Source organism: Sorex araneus, chromosome X (assembly GCF_027595985.1).
Source record: "Sorex araneus isolate mSorAra2 chromosome X, mSorAra2.pri, whole genome shotgun sequence".
NCBI lineage: Eukaryota > Metazoa > Chordata > Mammalia > Eulipotyphla > Soricidae > Sorex > Sorex araneus.
The window spans coordinates 206,804,362-206,828,369 of NC_073313.1; the positions used below are offsets into that span (position 1 = coordinate 206,804,362).

General features: G+C 44.8%; 1 protein-coding gene across 2 annotated transcripts in view; it reads left to right on the forward strand.

The window, feature by feature from the left end:
- RAPGEF4 (Rap guanine nucleotide exchange factor 4) overlaps positions 1–24,008 on the forward strand; it is a 338,326-nt gene that overhangs the window by 249,671 nt on the left and 64,647 nt on the right. For both annotated transcript variants that reach the window (XM_004601156.3, XM_004601157.3), the window contains 5 exons: positions 9,624–9,708; positions 14,191–14,251; positions 16,781–16,857; positions 17,281–17,427; positions 19,553–19,668. In XM_004601156.3, the coding sequence (XP_004601213.1) occupies positions 9,624–9,708; positions 14,191–14,251; positions 16,781–16,857; positions 17,281–17,427; positions 19,553–19,668 (486 nt within the window). The remainder of the gene's footprint in view (positions 1–9,623; positions 9,709–14,190; positions 14,252–16,780; positions 16,858–17,280; positions 17,428–19,552; positions 19,669–24,008) is intronic.

Sequence of the window (24,008 nt, forward strand, 5' to 3'; positions counted from 1 at the left end):
TTTCTGGGTTTTGGTGGGTGTTTGGGATCAATCGGTCTCTGGGGCATGGGCACCCGTGGAAGTGCCTAGAGACCATGCAATGCCAGGCTCCCTTTCTGCAGCCCGGCACTGTAGCCCTTTGAACGTCTTTCCAGACCCTAGCCTGTCTTTTGCTTGAAACTAGAGACATGACTCCAATCGATATTTATAATGTTGATATGGCTTGTGTCTATATTTATCACGTTGTCTTTTGTAGATATTTTCCCCATGCCACAGAAAATTCTTCCAGGGGATAGGCAGTAGATCTAAAAGAACTGGGTTCCCTGTGCCTCTCCTGCCTATTTTGCCACAGCTGTGCCAGTGTGGCATTTGGTGCCGGGCCGCATCCCTCATTGTATTCACGTCCCAATGACTGCAGCGCACCGTCTCTGACCTTGATAAGTTCCTTGATAAAGCTGTATTTACCAGCAGCTTCCAATATCACCTGAGCCCTCCCATCCTTTAATGTATAAACTGCTCCTCCAGCCATGCCCGTTTATTATCTTGTCTGTAACTAGACATCGCTGCAGAATGCATACCCCGGAGAAACTAGGCCTTTCCACAGCGGGGTCCCACAAATCCCCATCAGCATGGCACCACGCGGACTCGTAAAGAAACGGGGGATGCCTGATGTCTCTCCCCGTGACATCCGGAGAAGGACATGTAAAGACAGGGTACATTCAGCAGCTGCCACTCAGCCTCCAGAGCATCAGTTCTGCTTCCTGGTTTGGAGTTGCTCCATGAAGGGGCTGGCGGGTCCCCTCCTCCCGCAGGCCCCAGGCTCCCTGCACTCTTGAAAAGCCAAATTGCCTTTTGTCTTTGGGACCCTCTCATGACCAGCTGAACAGACTGGGGACCCACCTTTGCCACCTTTGTCTCTTCTTGGCTTTGTCCCCGTCAGCCTGGAAAGACCCAAAATGTGGAAGGTCCTTTATGCCATTCTCAGCCACATTTGCTCATCTACCTGCTCTCAGAGACTCTCTTGGTTTCCAGAACTCAGGATGTGCTGGAGGAGCAGCGTGTCCCCAAAACCCATGTCCTGGCCCAGGGAAGACTCCCTAGGAATGCTCTCACCATTTCCCCTGCTGGGGATAGATTCATTTGGGGGCTTTGTTTTGCAAGTCTGTCCAAGTCTGTCTCCCCTCCTGGAGGCCAGCAGGAGACACGAGCCCCCGTGTGTGGCTTGGTGCAGTGTGGGGGTCCCCAGTGAGCCCTGTTTTCCCATAGGCCTTGCTTTATGAGAGTGACAAGGAGGATGCTCCTTCCCTTTCCATCACGAGCTGCCCAAATGAGGAGCAGTTCCTAGGGATGGAGCCTTTCTGTAGATTTCCTCTGGGGAAAGGGGTTCTCCCCCACCCTCCTGCTCCTCCTCCACCAGCGGGTCTCAGCTACTCACACACCTTGGTGGCTCCCCTTGAGGCTCCGTTGCAGACACTGTAGAGTGGCTGTGGAGGTTTAGCCCAGCCAGGAGCTCTGCCCTTTACCCATGCTCCATGCAGGCTATGGGTACAGTCACTGCCACAGCAGCATAGACTCTGGTCACCCAGTCATCCCTCCCCTGCTCTTGTCTGATCAGCTGGCCTATGCTGGCATCTTTGCCTCTGCTTCATGCACATTCTCTGCCCCTCTGCCCCCTGCCAGGCCTGCAGTGAGTGCCTTTGTGAGTCATGCAGCTGTGGCCTCGTTTGGCCTTGGTGCCACTTGGGACTTCAGAAACTTACTTCTAGCACACCCTGAGTGTGGCAGATGAGAATCCAAACCCCAAAGCTGCCTGTCCCCTTGGGGCTGGAGCGATAGCACAGTGGGTAGGGCATTTGCCTTGCACGAGGCCGACCCGAGTTCGAATCCCAGCATCGCATATGGTCCCCTGAGCACCGCCAGAAGTAATTCCTGAGTGTAGAACCAGGAGTAACCCCTGTGCATCGCCGGGTGTGACCCAAAAAGGAAAAAAAAAAAAAAAACCAAAGCTGCCTGTCCCCTCAGGCGCTGCCTGCTTGGTCTTCAGTGGTCCTCTTGTCCACAGTCTCACAGTCTGGCTTACACCAAATGACCCCAGCTGAGAGGATCTTTTCTTCACAGCCAGATACGTTAGTGCATCAATAGCCTACAAGAAATAGATTTCGATATGCCAAGAATAGTAACAACAAGTCTCCTAATGAAAACGTTAATGGTGCCCGCTCGAGCAGATTGATGAGCAACAGGATGACAGTAACAGTGATACAGTTATACTTTTTTTGTGGAGGGGGGTTGGTTGAAAGGGTCACACCCAACAGTGTTCAGAACTTACTCCTGGTTCTATGCTCAAATATCACTCCTGGTAGGCTCAGGGATCGTAGGTGGTGCCAGAGATAGAACCCGCTGTACTATCCCTCAAGCCCTTATTTTGGAGTGGAATCATTTGGAGGGGCACATTTCAAGCCAGACCCTGCTGGCTGAGTGTTGTATCGGCGATCCCCTCTTCATCCTCCGTGGGGAGCATTACCCAGCTTCATTTCCCACACAGTGAGAGTTGTCCATGGTGCTGCTACCGTCTACCTTGTAGTGGAGCTTGGAGAACTTGGGCATTGGCTGATCCAAGGAGCCTTAATGGGCAGTCACCCTGAGAATTCATGTCATCCTATATTTGTGCCATAATGTCCAGGTGTAAGTACTCTGTTTATTAGCTCATTGGATCTTTGGAATGATTCTGTTTATTATTTGCATGTCTCCATGGCAGGAACAAGGCATCAGACCAATCAGGTGCCTAAGGAAGTTCATGATTTAGATCTCACATCTAGTTCTGTTTCCAGTCCCTGTATCCTCTGCTGTCTCAGATGTTGTATCTTGAGGCAGGAGCTGTCCAGAGTTAGGACTATTTACACAAGAAACTTTCTTCTTGTTTTGGAGTCATGCCTGACAATGTTCAGGGGTTACTCTGGGCTCTGCACTTGGTGATTACTCCTGGTAGTGCTCAGGGGATCTTACGCGAAACCAAGAATTGAACCTGCGTCAGCCACATGCAAAGCAAACACCTTACCTGCTTTACTATCGCTCCAGACCCTGAGCAAATAACATTCTTCGTGGCGTGTTGTCATTACCAGTGGCAAAAGAGCCCTGGGTCATGGAAGAATGAAAGTTTGGAGAACCAGTTTTACCTAGGAGGGGTAGCATCTCTTTGGGCAGAAGAAAAATATCCTAGACAAAGGGAGAACATGAGATATGTCTTGGAAGCATGCAGAAGCATAATATGTTTGAGGCCTGGGAAGACATCTGGTGTGGCTGTGGCTGAGAGTGAGGTTGTGAAGGTGTGCTGGGATGGGGGTGGGGGGTGAGGGAGAGGGGCAACAAAAGTGTGTGGATAGGTAGACTGAGATCTGCATTTGGAGAGCCTTGTGTGATGATGAGGAACTCATCCAGGCAGATTGAAACCATGGTGAGTTTTCTGAGAAGAGATGGCCAGGTAGCTGTTGGAGCTCAGGACAGAGATGTGTTTGGAGGTAAAGATTTCAGCCTCGGCGTTCGGCAAGTGGAGTTTATCAATAAGGGAGAGAGGGAGACTGAGGTGAGAAAAGAGGTGAAAGCAGAGCCCTGGAGCATAACATAATTCCATCAGTGAGAAAGGTCTGCAGCACGTCCTTTGCAGCTTGAGGCCCTGAGTCCCATCCTTAGGCATGGCATGTTAGCCCAGGCTGAGGGGGAGGGTTCAGTGCTGGGGTGCTCCTCCCACAAAGAACAGTAGACCCCCAAAAAATAGGGAAGAAATGTTAAGGAAAGCAGACAGAGAGCCAGAAGAACAGCATCCAGGGAAAGAAGCTTCTGGAAAAACTCAGTGGTGTGGGGCAGATGCTGTTGAGTCTGTTCCAAGATAGCTTGGGTGCCACAATCTTACCTGTCCCCTCCCACACTTGGGGGCCAATCCCCAGACTCATTGGCTCAAAGCAACAGCCTTGCACCACAATGACTTGAATTTACTGCATCGAGGCTCTGACAAGTCTTCATTGTGTGAGAACTGGGTGAGATGTAATGGTTTGAAATATAAAGAGAGTCATGATTCTAAATTTTGTTATTGTTGCTATTATTGTTGTTTTAATCTGCATATACTTCTAAACACAAAAACAATCCACTCAAAACATTTGCACTTTGAGCCTATCAAAATTTTCAGGCTAAATGCTAACCTTTTTCTTTTCTCAATGGAGTTCTCCTTCCTCGGGCTTCCCTCCCCAGGAAGGTGAGAGCGAGACAGTTTTCTCTTCTCGCCAAGCTGTTGGGAGTGTCCAGGCTCTTTGCAGTAAATGTCAAGTCATGGGCACAGCAGGGCACTCCTTGAGTGCAGAGCCCTAATCCTATTAAGCCAACCTGAGATTTCCCCGTCCTGGGCTCCTAGATTTAGCAACAGACAGCATACGAGGTGATGCCATTGACTTTTAAATCCATAGCGGTTCCCTTTTCAAAACCCCTACATCTAAGTCAAGTAGGGAATTAAGCCCCTTGCTAAGAAGGCCTGGCATCCTCCACACCGCAGTGGCCCACGCTATTTCTCTGGTGTCTTTGGGGGTCCCCTACTTTCAAAGTTCCCCCGGTAAGCACTAGATTGGTATCCAGTTGTGTACTTCGGCAGTGAACCTTGGCAACTCCCGGGGTGTGGATCGAGTGCCCATCTGTCTGCTTAGTCGGAATGAGGAGCTGCCGCCTCTGGCCTCTGTCGGTGCTGTGGAAGAAGCACTTCACCCTCTTCATTCATGGCTCAGGATAGAACTATCCTGGAGGGAGTGAGAGGTTGAGTATGGAAAGAGTCTTTTCCCTCCAAATTCACCTCCAAGCAGTCGGGGCTGTGCTCCATAGCATCATATGGTTGCAGAATTATTTCATCCTAAGTCACTGCTTTAGAATATTTTCAATTTCCATTTTTTAAATTTATTTTTTTATTGAATCACCATGTGGAAAGTTACAAAGCTTTCAGGTTTAAGTCTCAGTTATACAACCCTCGAACACCCATCCCTTCACCAGTGCACATATTCCACCACCAAGAATTACAGTATACCTCCCCCTGACCCCCCCACCTCCCCAGCCTCCCACCCCGCCTGTGTAACTAAACATTTCACTTTGCTTTGATTACATTCAATACTTCAACAAAAAACTCACTATTATTGTTTGGAGTTTCTCCCCCCAAATTTGGACCTGCTGAAAAGGAAGCATTTGATAATTTGTTTTCCATTGCTGAAAATGAAGAGATTTGAGGTCGAGTGGCCACAATAACAGCCACACGGTTTTGGATTTCTGTAATTTAGTATTTTAGTAACTAAGTCCAGAGAAATTTCTGCTAGAAATTGCATCATTGCAAGCTTGTACCTCTATGCTACTTTATATTCCACATATGAGTGCAATCTTTCTATGCCTGTCTCTTTCTTTCTGACTCATTTCACTCAACATGGTACTTTCCATGTTGATCCACTTATATGCAAATTTCATGACTTCATCTTTTCTGACAGCTGCATAGTATTCCATTGTGTAGATGTACCAAAGTTTCTTTAACCAGTCATCTGTTTTTGGGCACTCTGGTTTTTTCCAGATTGTGGCTATTGTAAACAGTGCTGCAATGAACATAGAAATGCAGATGTCATTTCTACTATACCTTTTTTGCCTCTCTGGGATATATTCCCAGGAGTGGTATTGCTGGGTCAAATGGAAGCTCAATTTCTAATTTTTTGAGGATCGTCCATATTGTTTTCCAAAAGGGCTGAACCAGTCAGCATTCCCACCAGCAGTGAAGGAGAGTCCCTTTCTCCCCACATCCACGCCAACACCAGTTGCTTTTGTTTTGGGGATGTGGGCCAGTCTCTGTGGTGTGAGATGATATTTCATTGTTGTTTTGATCTGCATCTCTCTGATGATTAGTGATGTTGAACATTTTCTCATGTGCCTCTCAGCCATTCGGATTTCTTCTTTGGGAAAGTTTCTGTTCATTTCATCACCCCATGTTTTGATTGGGTCAGCAGTTTTCTTCTTGTGGAGTTCAACCAGTGCATTGTATATCCTTGATATCAACCCTTTATCGAATGGGTACTGCGTAAATATCCTTTCCCATTCTATAGATTGTCTTTATATTTTGGTCACTGTTTCTTTTGAGGTGCAGAAGCTTCTTAGTTTGAGATAGTCCCATTTATTTATCTCTGTTTTCACTTGCTTGGCCAGTGGCGTGTCATCTTTGAGGATACCTTTGGCTTCAGTGTCATCGAGGGTTTTGCTGGCCTTGCCTTCAATGTACCTTAGGGATTCTGGTCTGATGTTGAGGTCTTTAATCCATTTTGATCTGAATTTTGTACATGGTGATTGGTGGAGATCTAAACCCTTTTTTTTTTTGCATTTAGCTGTCCAGTTTTGCCAGCACATCAATTTCCATTTTGATTGCTCGCAGTACTTAGCTAAATATTGATTCTGTTTCAGAGGCAGTCTGCATGGACCAAAGGTCAGATTTTTTGTGAATTTTTTCTCACACAAGGGTTTGTGTGTTGAGTAGAATTTTGCTGAGTTTTTTTTTTCTCACTTCTACAAGTAAAGTGCCTGGGTGTCTATATTCACAGTCACTGTTCCTTGAATGTTCCCCTCTGTCTCTCAAGGCAGCACTGTCTCCCTTGTAGTGAGGGCAGTGTGGCTCCAAGGTCATGTGGCCAGTGAATACTCATCCTCAGGTTGACACTTGGTCTTTGGACTCCAAATCCAGTGTCCCATTCAGCACACTCACACTCTCCAAATTTATTTAGCCAAGGAAAACTTTTAAAAAATATAATAGAGGCTGGAGTGATAGCACAGCGGGTAGGGTGTATGCCTGGCACACGGCCAACCCGAGTTCAATTCCCAGCATCCCATATGGTCCCCCAAGCACCACCAGGAGCAATTCCTGAGTGCATGAACCAGGAGTAACCCCTGTACATTGCCAGATGTGACCCAAAAGGCAAAAAATAAAATAAATAATATAATATAATATCCTGGGACAGAGAGATAATTCAGGGGTAAGGTGCTTCCCTTGCATGTAATGACCCTGGTTTGATCCCTGGTTTGAGTAAAGTCCTCTGAGCACAGAGTCTGGAATAAGCCCTGAGAACCAGGTCGTGTGGCCTTGAAACCAAAACAAACAAACAAAACCAGAAAATAAATAAAATATGATGTCATAGGCGAGAAAGAGGGAGTACAGAGGGTATTGGTCTTACATGCAGCGGACCCCAGTTCAAGCGCCTACAGCACGCAGGGTCTCCAGAGCCCTGCCAGTTGTGATCCCTGAGCACCACAGGATGTGGTTCACCCCCTCCCCCAAATGAAGATACAGTGTGATGTAGGGTTGAACACTGTCAGTCGCTCATTCAGATTTGCTTTCTCGACATACAGTAACATTGAGTCATACCACTCATAGTTGAGGTTTTGTAGGTTCAGGGGTCTGTGATCTGTAACGCTCAGGACACTAGCACTTCCTGAGTGAAGAGAGTGCCCTGCCTGTGGGGGTTCAGCTTCCTAACCCTTTCAGAATTAGCAGCCGTGTGTATGTAAGTTTAAAGGGTGTATTAGTCAGGGCTCCTTACACTGCAGAGAGCAATAGAAAACCCAAATTACTGACCAATAAGAGCTGTTTCCATTGACACAGCACTGTAGCACTGTCGTCTTGATGTTCATTAATTTGCTCGAGCGGGCACCAGTAACTTTTCCATTGTGAGATTTGCTGTTACTGTTTTTAGCATATCGAATATGCCATGGGTAGCTTGCCAGGCTCTGCCATGCGGGTGGGAATACTCTCAGTAGCTTGCAAGGCTTTCCGAGAGGGAAGAAGGAATTGAACCTAGGTGGGCCGCGTGCAAGGCAATGCCCTACCCACTGTGCTATCACTCCAGTCCTCCATTGACATAAGTCAATAGTACTAGTTCCCAAATCATTATAGACAGGCAAGATAATTAGTAATCCACTCCACCCTCGAAACCCAGCACATCCTTAACATCCCCATACCCCATCCTTAAAGGCAGACTGTTGTGAACTGGTTTATCATTTACATCGTATGAGTTGAACGTTGGGTGAAACTGTAATTGGCCACAGGGCAGAGTTTGGGAAATGGGATCAAGCTCTTTCTTTGTTTCTGCACTTCCTAATCAGTTATGCCTCTTTGCCACTTTTTGCTTCCGCTCATCTCGTGCCCTCACCTACTTACAGTCCTCTGGTCAAAGCCAAAGCAGTGGTGAAGCAGCACTAATACTTTGGAAAGCAAAAGTATCACTCAGGATCTCAAAGAATTTAATTCAATCCATTTTGTCTAGTGTTGTTGAAAGATAAGTTTTGCTGATATTGATTGAGGCCATATTGAAAAGCAATTTTAGGACTGATGTCTACAACAGAGGTTCCCAAATTCATTTGGTTTACTTCCCTCCTCTTCCACTCATCATTTCCTACCCCCTCCCCACAACCATTACCCTCACTCCCGAAATATATTTCTTCTTTAACACATTGATTCTGGCATGTACCACTATTGGCTCACACTTGAATATGGTTTAATTAATATAAATATTGTAGTACCCTAATTAACCTATTACATCCTCAGTTGTGCTGGGACTACCACCACCCCCTGGATCCTTCCAGCATGCATCATCTGGGAAATGCTGGCCTTACAGAGCAGGGGCTGAGTCCGCCAACTCTAATGTGAGCAGAGATAGATGCTCTTCCTCCTGGCACTGGACGGGACTGTTCACTGCACAATAAATATCTTCTTTGTTTTTCCATCAAGAAATCCCTTTGATATCATTCATTTCAGCAATCCCTTAGAGGGGTCTAGGCATGACTCCAGGGCAGAATACATGCCTCACATATGTGTGGCCCTGGGTTCTTTGCAGAACTACATGTACAGACATGCACTGTAGCACTGTCATTCCCGTTATTCATTGATTTGCTCAATCAGGCACCAGTAATGTCTCCATTGTGAGACTTGTTACTGTTTTTGGCATATCGAATACACCACAGGTATCTTGCCAGGCTCTGCCGTGCGGGCAGGATACTCAGTAGTTTCCTGGGCGCTCTGAGATATATGCTGTCACTGTCACTGTTATCCCATAGTTCATCAATTTGCTTGATCGGACACCAGTAATGTCTCGAGACTTGCTGTTACTGTTTTGGGCATATCGAATATGCCATGGGTAGCTTGCCAGGCTCTCTGAGAGGGATGGAGGAATCAAACATGGGTCAGCCGCATGCAAGGCAAGTGCCCTACCCGCTGTGCTATCACTCTAGTCCCCGAGACATACACACACACACACACACACACACACACACACACACACACACACACAATCCTTTTGAGGGGCTAGGGACATAGCAGCAGCTTCCTGGCACAGGCAAGGCCCAGGATCTGATCCCTGCACAGCATTTCCCCTCAACACCCAGGTATGGCCCAGCCCCTGCCCAAAAGGGTTTCCCATTGCAAAAAAAAAAATAATAATAATAAAGGCATAATCTTTCCCTCAGCCAGTATCACTTTAAGGGACCTCTCAAGAAATCCCTCAACATGTTACTGATCTCTAAACCTTTTTTTTTTTTTAATCTTTGAGCTTCTAGATGTTCTCATTATTTCCTTGTACTTTTTTTTTTTTTAATAGTCCTGGCCAGAGAACTCTAGATGACCTGGAGATTATCTATGAAGAGCTCCTTCACATCAAAGCCTTATCCCACCTTTCTACCACAGTAAGTTGTCTCTTACATTGCGCTCACAGGGCACTCAATTAAATGAACTCTTGGGACTGGAGGAGAATATGAGGGCATTGGGGGCGGGGGGGCTGCCCAATTCTGCATCACTCAGACTGCCTTTCAGGTTCTGCTAAGGATGGTGTTCTTAACAACCAGCTCTGGCTAGGGCTCAGGTATCATCACATAGTAGAGAAGTTGCCATGAGCCCTAAATCCTAAAGCTTTATGATGTGAGTAGTGATGGAACTGGTGATTCAGCTTTGCAGATACAAAGCTTGGAGCACATAGGCATGGACAAGAAAGTCAGTGTGAATAACTAAGGCTCACCGAAGGGCGTGTGCATTTGCGGGCTCTCCGGGCGGCTCTGTCTCACCGCCGCGTTCGGTGCTCTGGAACCGTTGTGTGTGGCTGTTGGTCAAGGGCAGGCGGTGGAAGGAAGAAGGCCAAACTGGTTGCTTGATCAGTTTATTTCATTTTCTCTCTGCTTCTCTCCCGGTTCTTAATCTCTCTCTGGATCTCTAGATCTAGCCCCCAACCCACTCTCAAAGCTTAGTTAAATCCCCCCAGCATGAGGGGGTTGGGACTTACACATAGATGTGGTCACAATCAATAGGGCTAAGGTTCCTTTCCCTCAGGGGATGCTTCTCCTAGGACTGATTCTCTTTCAGCAGGAGGATCCACCCAAGGGCGGAGTCCCATGAGTGTGTTTCTCTTCTCCTCAACCAGCAAACAAAAAAGCATTCACAATATTAATCATTTTGTATGGACACAATAAGAAATGCATTAAAGCTTATAGAATTGCTCTCCTGGGGCCATCTCGATCTCAGACTACAGTGCTCAGGCCAGATCAGTCTTTCCTATCCTTAGCAGGGTCCTAGTCTCGTCATTACTTTCGGATCATGACAGCATTTGTTGACAGCATTTGTCTATGATCAAGCTCTTAACTTATAGTTAAGAATTAGGCACTTTGGCCAGGCCCATCTCGATGCCAGGGTAGCACATAACTGACTGCTTGCCCTGGATCCATCCCGTCTCTTGTTGGGACCCTGCTTTTGGGGTGCTAGGAACTGAGGGCAACTGAGGCTTAAGTGGAGAAAGAAGATGCCTGGGAATGAATAATATTCGAAGCCAATTAAGTCCCAAGTTACAAAAGCATAATATTTGCTAAGTCTTCCTGTGTCCATACAAAAAAGGACATTGCTCTGAATAAACTACGCAAAGGACTCAAGGAGAAGAGAAAAACAATATTTACAAGTCAACAGAACACTAAGAAAGAAGCTACTGCAACGGGAGTAACCCAATAAACCTAAGCTACCTGAGGCTATGTTATCCTACAAGTCAGGACCTCGGCAAGGCTCTGATACCTTCCCAAACTCCCACACCAGAGAGAGAGAAGAAAAGTCACAGTGACCCTTCCTCACCCCCAGAAACCTGGTTTGCTACCTGAATGACAAAGTAGGCAGAGGTTCCAGGGAACCTTGGTTCAGATATGTAGGGCACAGGCCCTACCCAATATCATGGATGTGGAAGATAAGGGGCCTACAACCACTGCTGCCGAGGTGGTCAACTGGTCCAGCCTTTTCAAAAAACAATATGGACACTCCTTTAAAAAGTGAAAATGGAGCTTCTGTAGGATCCAGCAATTCCACTTCTGGGCGTCTACCCCAAGGGGCCAAAAACTCTATTCAAAAAAGACGTTTGCACTCCTCTGTTCATTGCAGCACCATTCACAGTAGCTCAAATCTGGATATATCCTAAGTGTCAAAGAACAGATGATTGATAAAGAAAGTATCATACGTAGACATGACAGAATACCACTGGGTTTTAAGAAAAGGTAGTTTGTTGCTTTGAGGATAGATGTGGAGAGTATCATGCTGAGTGAAGTTAGCCAAAAAAGAGAGGGACAGACATAGATCTCTCATATGTGGAATATTAGGAAACATAGGAGGGAAATAATGGATCCCAGAGGCAACAGAAAGTGAAAGTCTTCAGTAGGAAGCAGACCACAGCGGGAGGGCGAGGGCGTAGTGGGGGGTAGAATATGATGGCTGGGGGCACACTCTGGTGGAGAGTGGGATGTTTTATGCATGAACTCCTGCATAAACCTGTTTGTAAGCCACAGTGCCTAAATAAAAATTTTAAAGTTAAAAAGAGAAATTACCAATCTATATGCACAACAGAATACTATGAAGCTATAAGAAAAGGTGGACTCAATGCAATTCACTGCAACTTTGATGGAATTGGAAGGCATCATGTCAAGTGAAGTAAGTCAGAGGGATAAGGACAGCTACCAGATGGTGTCACTGATTTGTGGTAGACAGGGAGCAAAACAAGGGAATAATCACTAATGAACAACAGCAAGACTTTAGCCTTTGATTAGGAAATTTAGTTTACCAAATAAATGGGGAAAGGGATGAAAGAAGGAAGAGGAGGACAAGATGGGATGTAGTGACAGTGTTGGAGGGTCTTAGGCACTTTGGTGGCATGGGGGGAGTGACTGTCAATACCATCAACATTCCTGTTCTTGTAAACACATTACCTATTATTATTTTAGCTAAACAAAATAAATAAAATTTTTAAAATAAAACATAAACAATAGTATTATTATTTTAGCCAAATAACAATATAGCTAAAATGAGTTTAACCAAAATTGATAACCGATAACTCAGGTTCACATTTTTATGTTCTTGAAATTTTTCTTAGTAACATTTTTTAAAAGGAAAAGAAAAGCACCAATGGCAACATCTAACACTGAGCCTAAATGTCCTTACTAGATATTCAGTGAGGCAATGGACAGAAATTTGGCTTCTTAATGAATAGGAGCAGAAATGCCTCCTTCCATGGGAGGAGCCTCAGAATATTATTCCTAGGTAACCCAGGTCCTTCGTATGCTGGTAATCCCCGGTAGTGGCAATCATATAGAGGACAAGGCAGAAGAGTTGTTTCCATGTTCTCATGCTGGATCGGCCCCTGGCCCATACATGCTTGATTTGCCCTTTACTCTTGTTCCAACAGTGTCATGCTGTCCCCTGGATCACTGCCCATTTCCTTGCTCGGGGAGGTAACTTCGCACCTCCACTGTGGGCACCACAATGGCATTTGCCATGACCCTAAGCAGAAAGGGCACAAACCTTTCCCCCTTCAAGCCCATCAGGGCCAGCTCAGTATGCCAGAATGACAGGCCTGGGGGCCAGCCCCCATTCCCCAACACCAGCCTTGCCCTGCCATCCTCAGGTGCATGTCTGAGGGTCTCGCATACCCCTAGCCAATGCAGGAGCCCCATCATGGAGGGGGCAGGGAAGGTGAGCGCAGTTTCCTCATCCCCCTCAAATCTCTGCAGGATATTTTCGGTGATTGGCTCTTAGGTAAAAGAGGTATCATTTTAAGATAATGATTTGCATATCTTAAAATATTTACTATTTAAATATTTAAGGCACCATAGCTTATGACACAGTTGATATTGATAGTTTGATAGTGTCGATAATGATAATGATTTCTTGCATACAGCATTCTAAAATTACCCAGTCTCCCCCACTGCTGCCTCCCCAACACACACACAAACTCCACCAGGGTCTCAGGGACCCCTACAGCCCCCACCCGCTCCCTGCCATGGTAAGCTCAGTTCTGTGGACCAGTTCACGGGTTCTGCTGCCTTTGACCATTGTTAGTCCCTTGCATTGCTTTTTTTACATCCCACATATGAGAGAGGTCATTTTGTCCTTCTGTCCGACTTTGCTCCTCATGATACTCTCCAGATCCATCTACATAACAGCAAATTGCATAATTCACTTTTTTGTCTCATATCTGAGTAGTATCCCTGATATATATGTACCTCAGTTTCTTTATCCAGTCATCTGTTCTTGACATTGGGTCATTTACAGATTCTGACTAATTGTGAATAGTACTGCAGTGAACATAGGAGCACCAGTATCTCCTGAATAGAGTTCTTGGTGGAATTGCTAGAAGGTCAGATGAAAGCTCAGTTCTTTTTTTCTTTTTCTTTTTTTTTTTGAAGTGTCCATAGTGCTTTACAAAAGGGTGGAACCAGTTCACATTCCCACTAGCAGTGGATGAGGGTCCCTTCCCTTCCCACAGAGTTGCATTGTTTTTAAATCACTATCTGCAAGTAGAAATCTGCTCACACACTTGAGTTGCGACATTCAGCTTCTAGGCCTTGCATTTCCTCACCTTTCCATGTGTTCCCCCATGGTGAAAGAGAGGTGGGGAAAGTAGCAGGGTCCCACACTAGCAGGGGATGCGGTGGTCTAAACTGTCCCTGGGGCAGCCGCCTGTCCCTCAGCTGTTGTCAGAGCATTCAGAATCTCACAGCAGGTCTCGTGGACATGGTGCCCCCTGAGCAGAGAAACAGGTGGAGGAGACAGCCAGGGTGGGGGCAGGCAGGTGCCCTGCTGCCCAAAAGGACCCATCCCTGCTCTTCATGCCAGTCTGGCTTTTGAATCCATCCCTTTTTTTCTCCTAGGTGAAGCGAGAGTTAGCCGGAGTCCTCATCTTCGAGTCTCACGCCAAAGGAGGCACCGTGTGTGAGTGAACTTGCTGAAATGTGGCATCACCCCCTGTGATGGGGATGGGGGTCGGGCTCCCCCTGCAAGCTTATAGGCCTCCTCGGGAGTCTGACCACTAACACTCCCCTCCCCTGGCTGCAGTCTAACCTCCTGGCATACATGTGTGTTTCTGGGCCTATAACCATTATAGACACAGTGGTAGGTGTGGACAGCACCATTGTTTTCTAGTATCTGCGTGTGGGCAGTTGCCAGCCTGAGTTTTCCTTCTGGCACCTGCCTGACAGGTACAAGGTGGTATGTAGTTTTGCTATTGGGGCCTTGGGGTCACACCTGCCAGTGTTCCGGGCTTATTTTTGGCTCCGAGTTTGAGTTCAGGAATGATCTCTGGAGTTGCTCTGGGAACCATATATGGTGCCAGGAATTGAACCCGGTTCAGCCATGTGCAAGGCAAGCACCCTAGCCACTGTATTATCTCTCTGGCCTCTAGAATTTGGTTTTGTTTTCTTTTTTTGTTTTTGTTCTTCCAAGGTGATATTTAAAGGGGACTCAGTGGTGGGGGGGCTGGAGTGATAGCACAGTGGATAGGGCATTTGCCTTGCATGCGGCTGACCCGGGTTTGATTCCCAGCATCCCATATGGTACCCTAAGCACCGCCAGGAGTAATTCCTGAGTGCAAAACCAGGAGTAACCCCTGTGCATCGCCAGGTGTGACCCAAAAAGCAATAAATAAATAAATAAATAAATAAATAAAGGGGATTCAGGGAGGGTCTGCTTCTCAGACACAGCCTTGGCAGGACATGTTTGCAGTAACCTCCCTTACCATGTGCCTTTGGAAGAGCCAATCTGCCTCTTGAGGTCACAACTAGAACAATCAACTTTTCTGCTTTGTTTTTCTTGTCTCACGTCCACTCTTAGCTGTATGCCTGAGAGAATTTCATTGGCCCTCCCCATACTTACACAGTTCTCCCCCAGAGGCTAGCTCCCAAATCCATGAGACCATCTGGTTCTGTGGTTTCAATTAGAAGCAAGAATTTGAAAAAATAGTGAGAAATGAAGGGGGTTGGGGGAGAAATGATCTAGGATGCTATTTCCCATGAGTCCTGCAAAATCCTCCCTGACACCCAAAATTCCTGGTCTTCTCAGGTCAGGAGAGGTGGCTTTCTCCAAACCTGCTTAGAGAATCATAAGCTCCATCAGCACCAAAGGTTCTCAGAGGCTCTGCAGTAAGGAAAAACGCTCTCTCCATTTAAACTGGCGTCTCCTCATTCCAGTGACACACAGACTGTGCCTTATCGGGCACCTGTTAATACGAAATTCAGGCTATCTCGTGTTAGTCAAATAAGGAAGAAACATGAATTTTAAAAACAAAAGACTCACAAAAATTATATTTGGGGGTCAGAGAGATAGTACTAGGATTAAGGCAGAACCAGCCCAGTTAGATCCCTAGCACCACATTTGGCCCCCTGAGTACCGCCAGGAGTGACCCCTGAGCTTAGAGCCAGGAATAAGCCCTGAGCACAGCTTATTCCCAGATGTGACCCAGACCCCCACTTCCGAATAAATTAAATAAATTCTATTTCAAGAAGTTTTACTTCCATTTATCAAATGTGGGGTTTTCAACATTGAATATTTATTTTGGTAAGACCACCCTTTTGAAGTTTCATTTTCATAAATTTTCAAACTTTTATGACTTTTTTCAACTTTTTCAGTTTTTTATTCAAATTTGATCAGTTTAATTTTCATATAAAACTTCATTATGTCAAATAAAAAGAGGTTATTAAATAACTTTCATTTTATCTAGCATTGCCATGTTTTTTTCATATTTTCTAAAGAATCAAATTATGTATACAGTTAAGGGCCCTTATCTCACTGTGATCTCCTTCCTCCCCCACTCCAAAGTAACTCTTACCCTACATGTAGTGGCTGTAATTCCAACCATTTTTTTAATTGTAGCTATATATTCATAAACAGTGATTCGAATTTGAATTTCTGGCACTGTATTTTACAGTCCTGTTAATGGTAGGATTTTGTGCACAGCACACCCTTGCCCAGAGTGTCCTCTTCTGTCCAGCACCATCCCAATGTTCCTCCCTCCGCCACCCTCCTCTCTCTCATCCCTCCCCTCTGATAAGCTTCCCACTGAAGGCCAGTTCTCTGTTTCTGTTGCCTTTGGGCATTAAACAGTGATTTTACATGCTTTCAAACCTCACAGTGCTGACCATATGACTCTTTAAAACTATTTTCTAAGCATAATATGTCTTGATGAATTGTAGGGGGAGTGTATTCCTTTTAAAAAAGGAATTTCCAGTGGATGGGTAGCCAGTAAAAACCTGTCCTCAAGGGCAGAGCCAATAGAGCTGTGCTCCTGTTGCCTTCATGTTCTGTAGAGAAATATTCCACCTGAATAAGTTAGTATTTTCTAGTAATTTTTTCCTTCTGTAATAAATGTGTAATTCTGGGGCCTTAAAAACGACGATTAGATAAGGTATAATTTATATTGATGTGCTTCTATTCTTGTCATAAGTCTTTTCATCTTTTTGTATCTAGTGTTTAACCAGGGAGAAGAAGGTACCTCCTGGTACATTATTCTAAAAGGATCGGTGAATGTAGTCATTTATGGAAAGGTATATATGTATGGTTTTTTTTTCCTTTTTGAAACTTTATTATGCTTCATTTATTAGTGTGGCTCTGTGTATTAAGCATTGTTATGCTACTATTAAACTTGCAGACAACATTGTTACTCTATGTAGAAAGGACTTTATAGCAACCCAAATCACACGGGCTATCTAATTAGACTCACTTTTATTGAACTTTCGGGGAGCTCATCTCCCCTCATGTATATGGATGAGAGTAGATACATTAAAATGAGTCTGCATATCAACTTGTTCACTGAAGGAAAAACAAAATGCTGTGACTTCACCACGTGGCCCTCCTTCAGCCTCCTGGGCCACATACCTGGATGCAGCCCATCTTTTTTCATAGGGGAGAAGGATGGGGAGAGGTGGGTGGATGCTGCCCCTTCTCAGGGAGTTCGTTCTGCTCCCCAGGGCGTGGTCTGCACCCTGCATGAAGGAGATGACTTCGGCAAGTTAGCGCTGGTGAACGATGCCCCTAGAGCGGCCTCCATCGTCTTGCGAGAAGACAATTGCCATTTCTTAAGAGTAGACAAGGAGGATTTCAACCGGATCCTGAGGGTGAGTCCAAGGCACTTTCTGCATTTCCTTTCGCTACTAGAGAGGCCAGGACTGGGATACAGTGTTGACTTAGCGGTTCTGTGCTGGGGACGCTTGAGGAACAAGGAGCTTTGGTTGAAGAACTGCCGCCATCCATGCCCAGGACAGGTCCTGCAGGCCAGGGGTGCTGAAATTCCAGTATGATGCTCGCCTCCTTTGTCCAGGTTGTTCTCTGAACACTGCCAGGGTTTCGAGCCCAGTTCTATTTTGTCTGGTCAACTTGACACTGTTTGATGGTGAATTATAGTATCATTCTTCATTCCTTGTGTCTAAACATCAATACCTACCCACCCACCCACCCTTCAGTATATGCCTCTGGTGGCAAATTTCTGATAACATTTCATTGCAAAGCAAGTAAAATGAAAACTAATGACATTGAGTAATACAGAAAAGATGCCACATGGAAGTAGATTTGTTCCTTATCAATGAAATCTCTTTAAATTTGGGACCAAGTGATGATTTTAAAAAATTACATTTTATTATTATATTCATTTATTTGTCTTGAGGCCACACCCAGCAGTGCTCAGGGCTTACTACTGGCTCTGTGCACAGGGCTTACTCCTGGTGGGGCTCACAGGGCCATATGGAGTGCTGGGGATTGAACCCAGACAAACTGCTTGCATAACAAGCACCTTACCTGCTATACTGTCTCTCCAGACCCTACTTCATTATATTAAGCTGCATTGATGGGTGTAACCTATAAAAATATTCAGAATAGTTGAATAAAACATTTTTGATTTGGGGAACTATACCAAGCAGTGCTCAGACCTTATTCCTGGCTCCATGCTCAGGGGTCACTTCTGGGAGTGTTCAGGGGATCATATATGGTGCCAGGGATTTGAGTCAAGGTGGACCATCTTTAAGGCAAGCACCTTACCCTTGTGCTATCCCTCTGACCCCTGGAAAATGGTTCTAACAGATTTAAAGATTGATCGGGGGAGGAGGGAGGGTTGGAGTGATAGAACAGCAGGTAGGGCATTTGCCTTGCACATGGCCAACCCAGGTTCGATTCCCAACATCACATATAGTCCCCTGAGCATTGCCAGTGGTAATTCCTGAGTGCAGAGCCAGAAGTAACCCCTCTGCATCGCCGGGTGTGACCCAAAAAGCAAGAGAAGAAAGATTGATCAGAGTGTGGGATCATTTTGTTCAACCTGGCATTACTTAGGGACTACTAATAGGTCACAGCTTGGGGGACACTGTGATTCCAGGGCTCCAACCTGAGCCTCACACAGGCAAGGAATGCACTATAGCCTTATGCATCATCTTCCTGGTCCTCAAACTGAACTTTTTTAAATAAAGTGTTTAGATTAGCAAGAAAGGATGATATTCCTATAAAAACTAAATGCCCTCAGAGGAAAATCAGAATAAAATAATTTGCTGATGCTATGTGAAATTAGCCACATACTTTTATTTTAAAGATTTGTTTATAGAGAGCAGGGAGATCACCCAACAGGCTGAACTACATACTAGCATTCACTAAGCCCCAAGTTCTATCCCTGGCCCTGCATGTCCCAGCCCCAGCAGTGCCCAGTTGGCCTTGGAAGACCCAGAACACTGACCCCAATAGTACTGCATTGCTGGTTCAAGTACTGAACTGTAAGACTGAGTGTTGTGTGATTATAATCCAAACATGAAAGCTTGTAACTATCTCACAGTGATTCGATAAAATTAAAAAAAAGAAGACTGAGCACTGAGCAGTGCCCCTGAGCACTGCTTGGGAGCATCCCCATAAAAAAATAATAATAAGTGCCTTTTCTTCCCTATCTTCCCACTATACCACCCTCTCCCAAAGGGCCCCCAGGGCACACACTCATTCCTTACTACTCTGTTTTTCTGAAGCTGGAACAAAAGCAGGGAGGTTTGGGGTTTGTTTTTTAGTGCTTTTTATTTATTTAAGAAATGCACGCCTCAGACCTCATCTGTTCGCCTCTCTGACCACTGCAGCTCTTGACTCTGGAAATGATCTTAATTTGTAGACTCAACAATTAGCATCAAAAGCACCAAATGAGTTTCTGAAGCATTTTTTTTTTCATTGTCTGAGAAAAACGGCAGCATCTGTATGTGGTGTAATTTGTATTTGCAGGACGTGGAGGCGAATACAGTCAGACTTAAAGAACATGACCAAGATGTGTTGGTACTGGAGAAGGTCCCAGCGGGGAACAGGGCTTCTAATCAAGGAAACTCACAGCCTCAGCAAAAGTAGGTTTGCATCCAGCGCTGCAATTGCCAGACTATGATTAACCTTTTCACATGGTATCATCATTTCTACAATAGCATGTTCTCCTTTTTTGTTGAAGACAGCCGTGTGTGTGTGTGTGTGTGTGTGTGTGTGTGTGTGTGTGTGGTATAAGAGATGGAGAGGGGGAGAGAGAGACTTTATTCTCTATTGACCAATCACATCTTGTAGAGTATAATGTATCCATTCATTTCTGGTTCTGCATTTAGCTTGGAGCTGCCTATAATATTCTGGGAGAATATTCCCCTCCTCTAAAAAAGTTGCTCTCTGTGTACAAGTATCAAACAGTGTTCAACTTTAAGAAAGCGTAGAAAGGGGGCTGGAGCAATAGTACAGCATGTAGGGCGTTTGCCTTGCACACGGCCAACCGGATTCAATTCCCAGCATCCCATATGGTCCCCTGAGGACCACCAGGAGTAATTCCTGAATGTAAAAAAAGCCAGGAGAACCCTTGTGCTTCACCGGGTGTGACCCAAAAAGCAAAACAAACAAACAAACAAACAAACAAACAAAAACAAAGAAAGCATAGGAAAGAACAAGTGACAAAGAAATAGAATGAATAGGAAGCAGTTCAAAGGCCCCTAGGTGAGGAGAACTTTTGATGTTTGAATTTCCTTTGTAGGATTTCTCAAGACGTGTTTTCATCTTGATATATCAGGATAAGCATTTGTGGGGGAAACTTGGGCTTCACATATTAGACAAGCTATTGATTGCAGCCTGGAAGCATCCATTTGGCCTCCTGCTTATTCTTGCTAATATCAAAGCAGTATTTTCTCTTCACTTCTCAGGCCCCCTGTTGAGTCTTGTTCAATATATCATGTTCAGTTTTGTCTTTCATTGCAGCTTCCTCCATACAACTTTCATCAAATGTGCCAACATTTGAATGTTAAGACAAAAGGATTAGGAAATGTAGCACTAAGAAAATTACAGAAAATGACAGAATCTAGTTTTTAAAATAAAGATTCATTTTCAATCTCAGAATAATAAAAACAGCAATTCTGTAGCTAGAGAAATGTCATCAAATAATATGTTGAAAAGGAATGCTTCCCAAGTAATTTTTTTTTTTTGTGCTACATAAACAGTGTCTTCTTTAATCAGGAACTCAGGGTAACGGAATTTTTATTGTTTACACTGTAAGTCTAAGGTTTGGACACTTTTGTGTGAATGAATCAACCTATTTTCTAGGAAGGTAGGAAGAAATATATTATTGAATATCCAGAGTTTATTTTGTATATTTTATTCAGTCTTTATTAAAACCCATTTTAACTGATGGAAAAATTAAGGCTCAGAGAAGTAAGTTAACTGCCTTAGGATACAAAGCTTTCAGTGGCAGAGATGGGATTCAAATCCAGCCTGACCAACTTCTAGGTGTGAGCCCTTCATCTTTGTAATTTGCTTTACAAAGTATAGTCTTCTGCGCACATCATGTCCTCAACACTTTCTAATAAACATTGGAAATTGATCATCTTCAAAAGGACTCATATAAAATGAACATGGGGAAAAAAACCTACCTTTGCACCTTATAATCCTATAAAATTATCTTCCAGAGTTCTTTATTTTAAAAAATGTTTCACCATTGCCCATTCTTCAGATAGTCTTGCTCAAATGTTTATAGCAGTTGTCTTCTAGTCCACAGGTGAAGATTTTTATGTGAAAGTTGAGGCTTCCCTCAATTATCTTCTTTAATGTTCTTAAAAATAACTGGGACATTTTATACAAGTAATCTGAATTTTTTAATATGTCAGACATTTTTGTAAACTTACATTAAGTCTGAAAAAAGTAAACCTTGAAAATTCTCCTTAACTTCAAAGCATTTGATCAAGAATTCTCCCAGGGACCCCTTCTCTTCACCTATTTATAACATTAGAGAATGATCAGATAGCATCTTTCTTTTCTGAAGCCCCTCCAAATGCTAATTTTTAAAAATTAAACTAAATGGAATAGAAAAGGAGATACCATGTGCATTAAATTTATTTTAGGACTGGATCTGATTTCTCTTATATATTTTTGTTTGTGTCCTGTAGACCAATTCAAATTTCTCTGTAAGTCAAAGAACGTGTATTCACAGCCATCAGATTTAAGATATTCAGTGGGTACAAAATCATGTACCACACAAAATCAGTTTCCTGAAGAGTGAAAAGCCACACTCTCAGTCTCTCTGTAGAGGTTTCCCCAAGCCAGATCATAATTCTAAGGGGGCAGTGAAGGTGTGTGGTAGTAAATTTTGGCCTGGTGTTCTGAACAATTTCAGTAACAGAGCAATCACTCTCTGTGGACAGAGTTCCAGTTAGAGATAGTTAAAAGTTCTATTTCATTTGTGAGCTCAGAGATGATCTATATTTTTATATGGATTATAATGTTTACTTTCTTTCCCAATTCACTTTTCCCTCTGAAGAAATTCTGAATCATTGATCCACAGCCATTTTATAATATACATATATATAATCACCGTGACATACAGTTACAAAGCTTTCGTGATTGACTTTCAGTCATACAATGATAGAATACCCATCCCTCCACCAGTGCACATTTTCCACCACCAGTGTCCCCAGTGTCCCTCCTGCCTCCCCATCCCACCCCCTGCCTCTGTGGTAGGCACCTTCCTTCTTTGTCTCTACTTTTAGGCATCATGGTTTGCAATACAGATTCTCCATGGCCATTTTATGGTTGCTAAGCTTCCTGAGTCAGCCCACGCCATTCTTCTTGGAGTGTGGCATTGAAGCCTCCATAACTACTTCTCATGATGGAGAACTTACATGAAGCCCTCAAATACCATTTTGCATTTTGCTCTGCGTTTCATCTGCTCTCAGGTCTTGCAGCTTAATTTTTTTATCAACAAAAGAAAATACATATTGCTGGAGACGCAGGACTAAGCAAATCAGTCCTCCTCGGGGTCTGCAGAGGACATACCGGAGCAGTAAACTGAGTGTCCACTTCATGCGTGTATTCTTCCTGAACCATCATAGGAATTTCTCACTGTCTTGTAAATTACAGTTTAGGTCACATCGTTTCCATGTAACATTTGTGGTTTTCACGTGCACAGCTACCACACCCCACTACCAATAATGTGCCCAAGACCCTCCGCAATGTCCATATGTCCCTTCTAGTCCATCTCTTCCTTCCCCTGCCCTTGCCTGCTATTCTTGGTTTTGTTGATCATGTAAGGCACAGTGTCAAATGACCCTTCCTCTTTTACTCACTGGGGGACCTTTGCCTTAGTCCCTTGGCCACCCTGATCCTTAAGCACCATATTGTTTGCAGTTTCTCTCCGGCCCCCATCCCCTCTCTGTTTTTCTTCCTGGTACACAGAAATGTTCCTTGTGCCCAGGCATGGTGTTAGGAAGTGATTTTCTGTCACAGGCTTCAGACCTCACAGTTTGGATAATATGACCCTGTTAAGTGCTGGCTAGAGTCACCTTCTTGCGGTCAACTGCAGAGTACTGTGCTGTCTGGTCTTCAAGTCCCCAGTAAACAGCCTGGCAGCGCCAGGCCTGAAGCAGAGTGATAATGTAGTGCTGGACTTGGCCTGGAGAGGCTCCGTCCTAGTCAGCTCCGTCCAGCCGCAAGTTTCCTGTTTCTCTCTGTCTTGTTCTCTCCTGACCTTCCAGGGCTAGTCGTGACCTGAGCGGCCTTTTGCAGAGCTGTGGAGGGAGGAAGGCAATGGGGGCTCTCTGCCACTAGAGGGAGCCATTGGTAGCAAAAGAAGAGTGCCTGGTGTCTGCTCTGGACCAGGGCTGCAGAGTCTTCACTCTGTGAGGACCAGCCTCTGGCTTACTTACCACCCAGGTCTTTATTACATTGCCTAGACATGACTCCCAAGCTGAGAAGGGTCCAGGCCAAGAACACCGGGAGTGTGGGACGCTGGTCTTTTGTTGGAGTTCATCCTTTGACGGAGGAGCTCGTTTAAACTGACGTATTCATTCATTCTGGAGCATTTCTGGAATGTGGAGGTTACTAGCAGCAACTGTCCAGTGCTGTGCACAATACCAAAGAGCTTTTCTCTTTTGGGATGCATTGTGTTTTTATTTAAATAAGAACTTGTTTTGTGGGGCTGGAGCAATAGCACAGTGGGTAGGGCGTTTGCCTTGCATGCGGCCGACCCGGGTTCGATTCCCAGCATCCCATATGGTCCCCTGAGCACTGCCAGAAGTAATTCCTGAGCACAGAGCCAGGAGTAACCCCTTTGCATCGTTAGGTGTGACCCAAAAAGCGATAAATAAATAAATAAGAATTTGTTTTGGGAGGGCCAGGACACAGTACAGCAGTTAAGGCGCAAACCCAGCGTGTGCCCAACCTGGGTTGG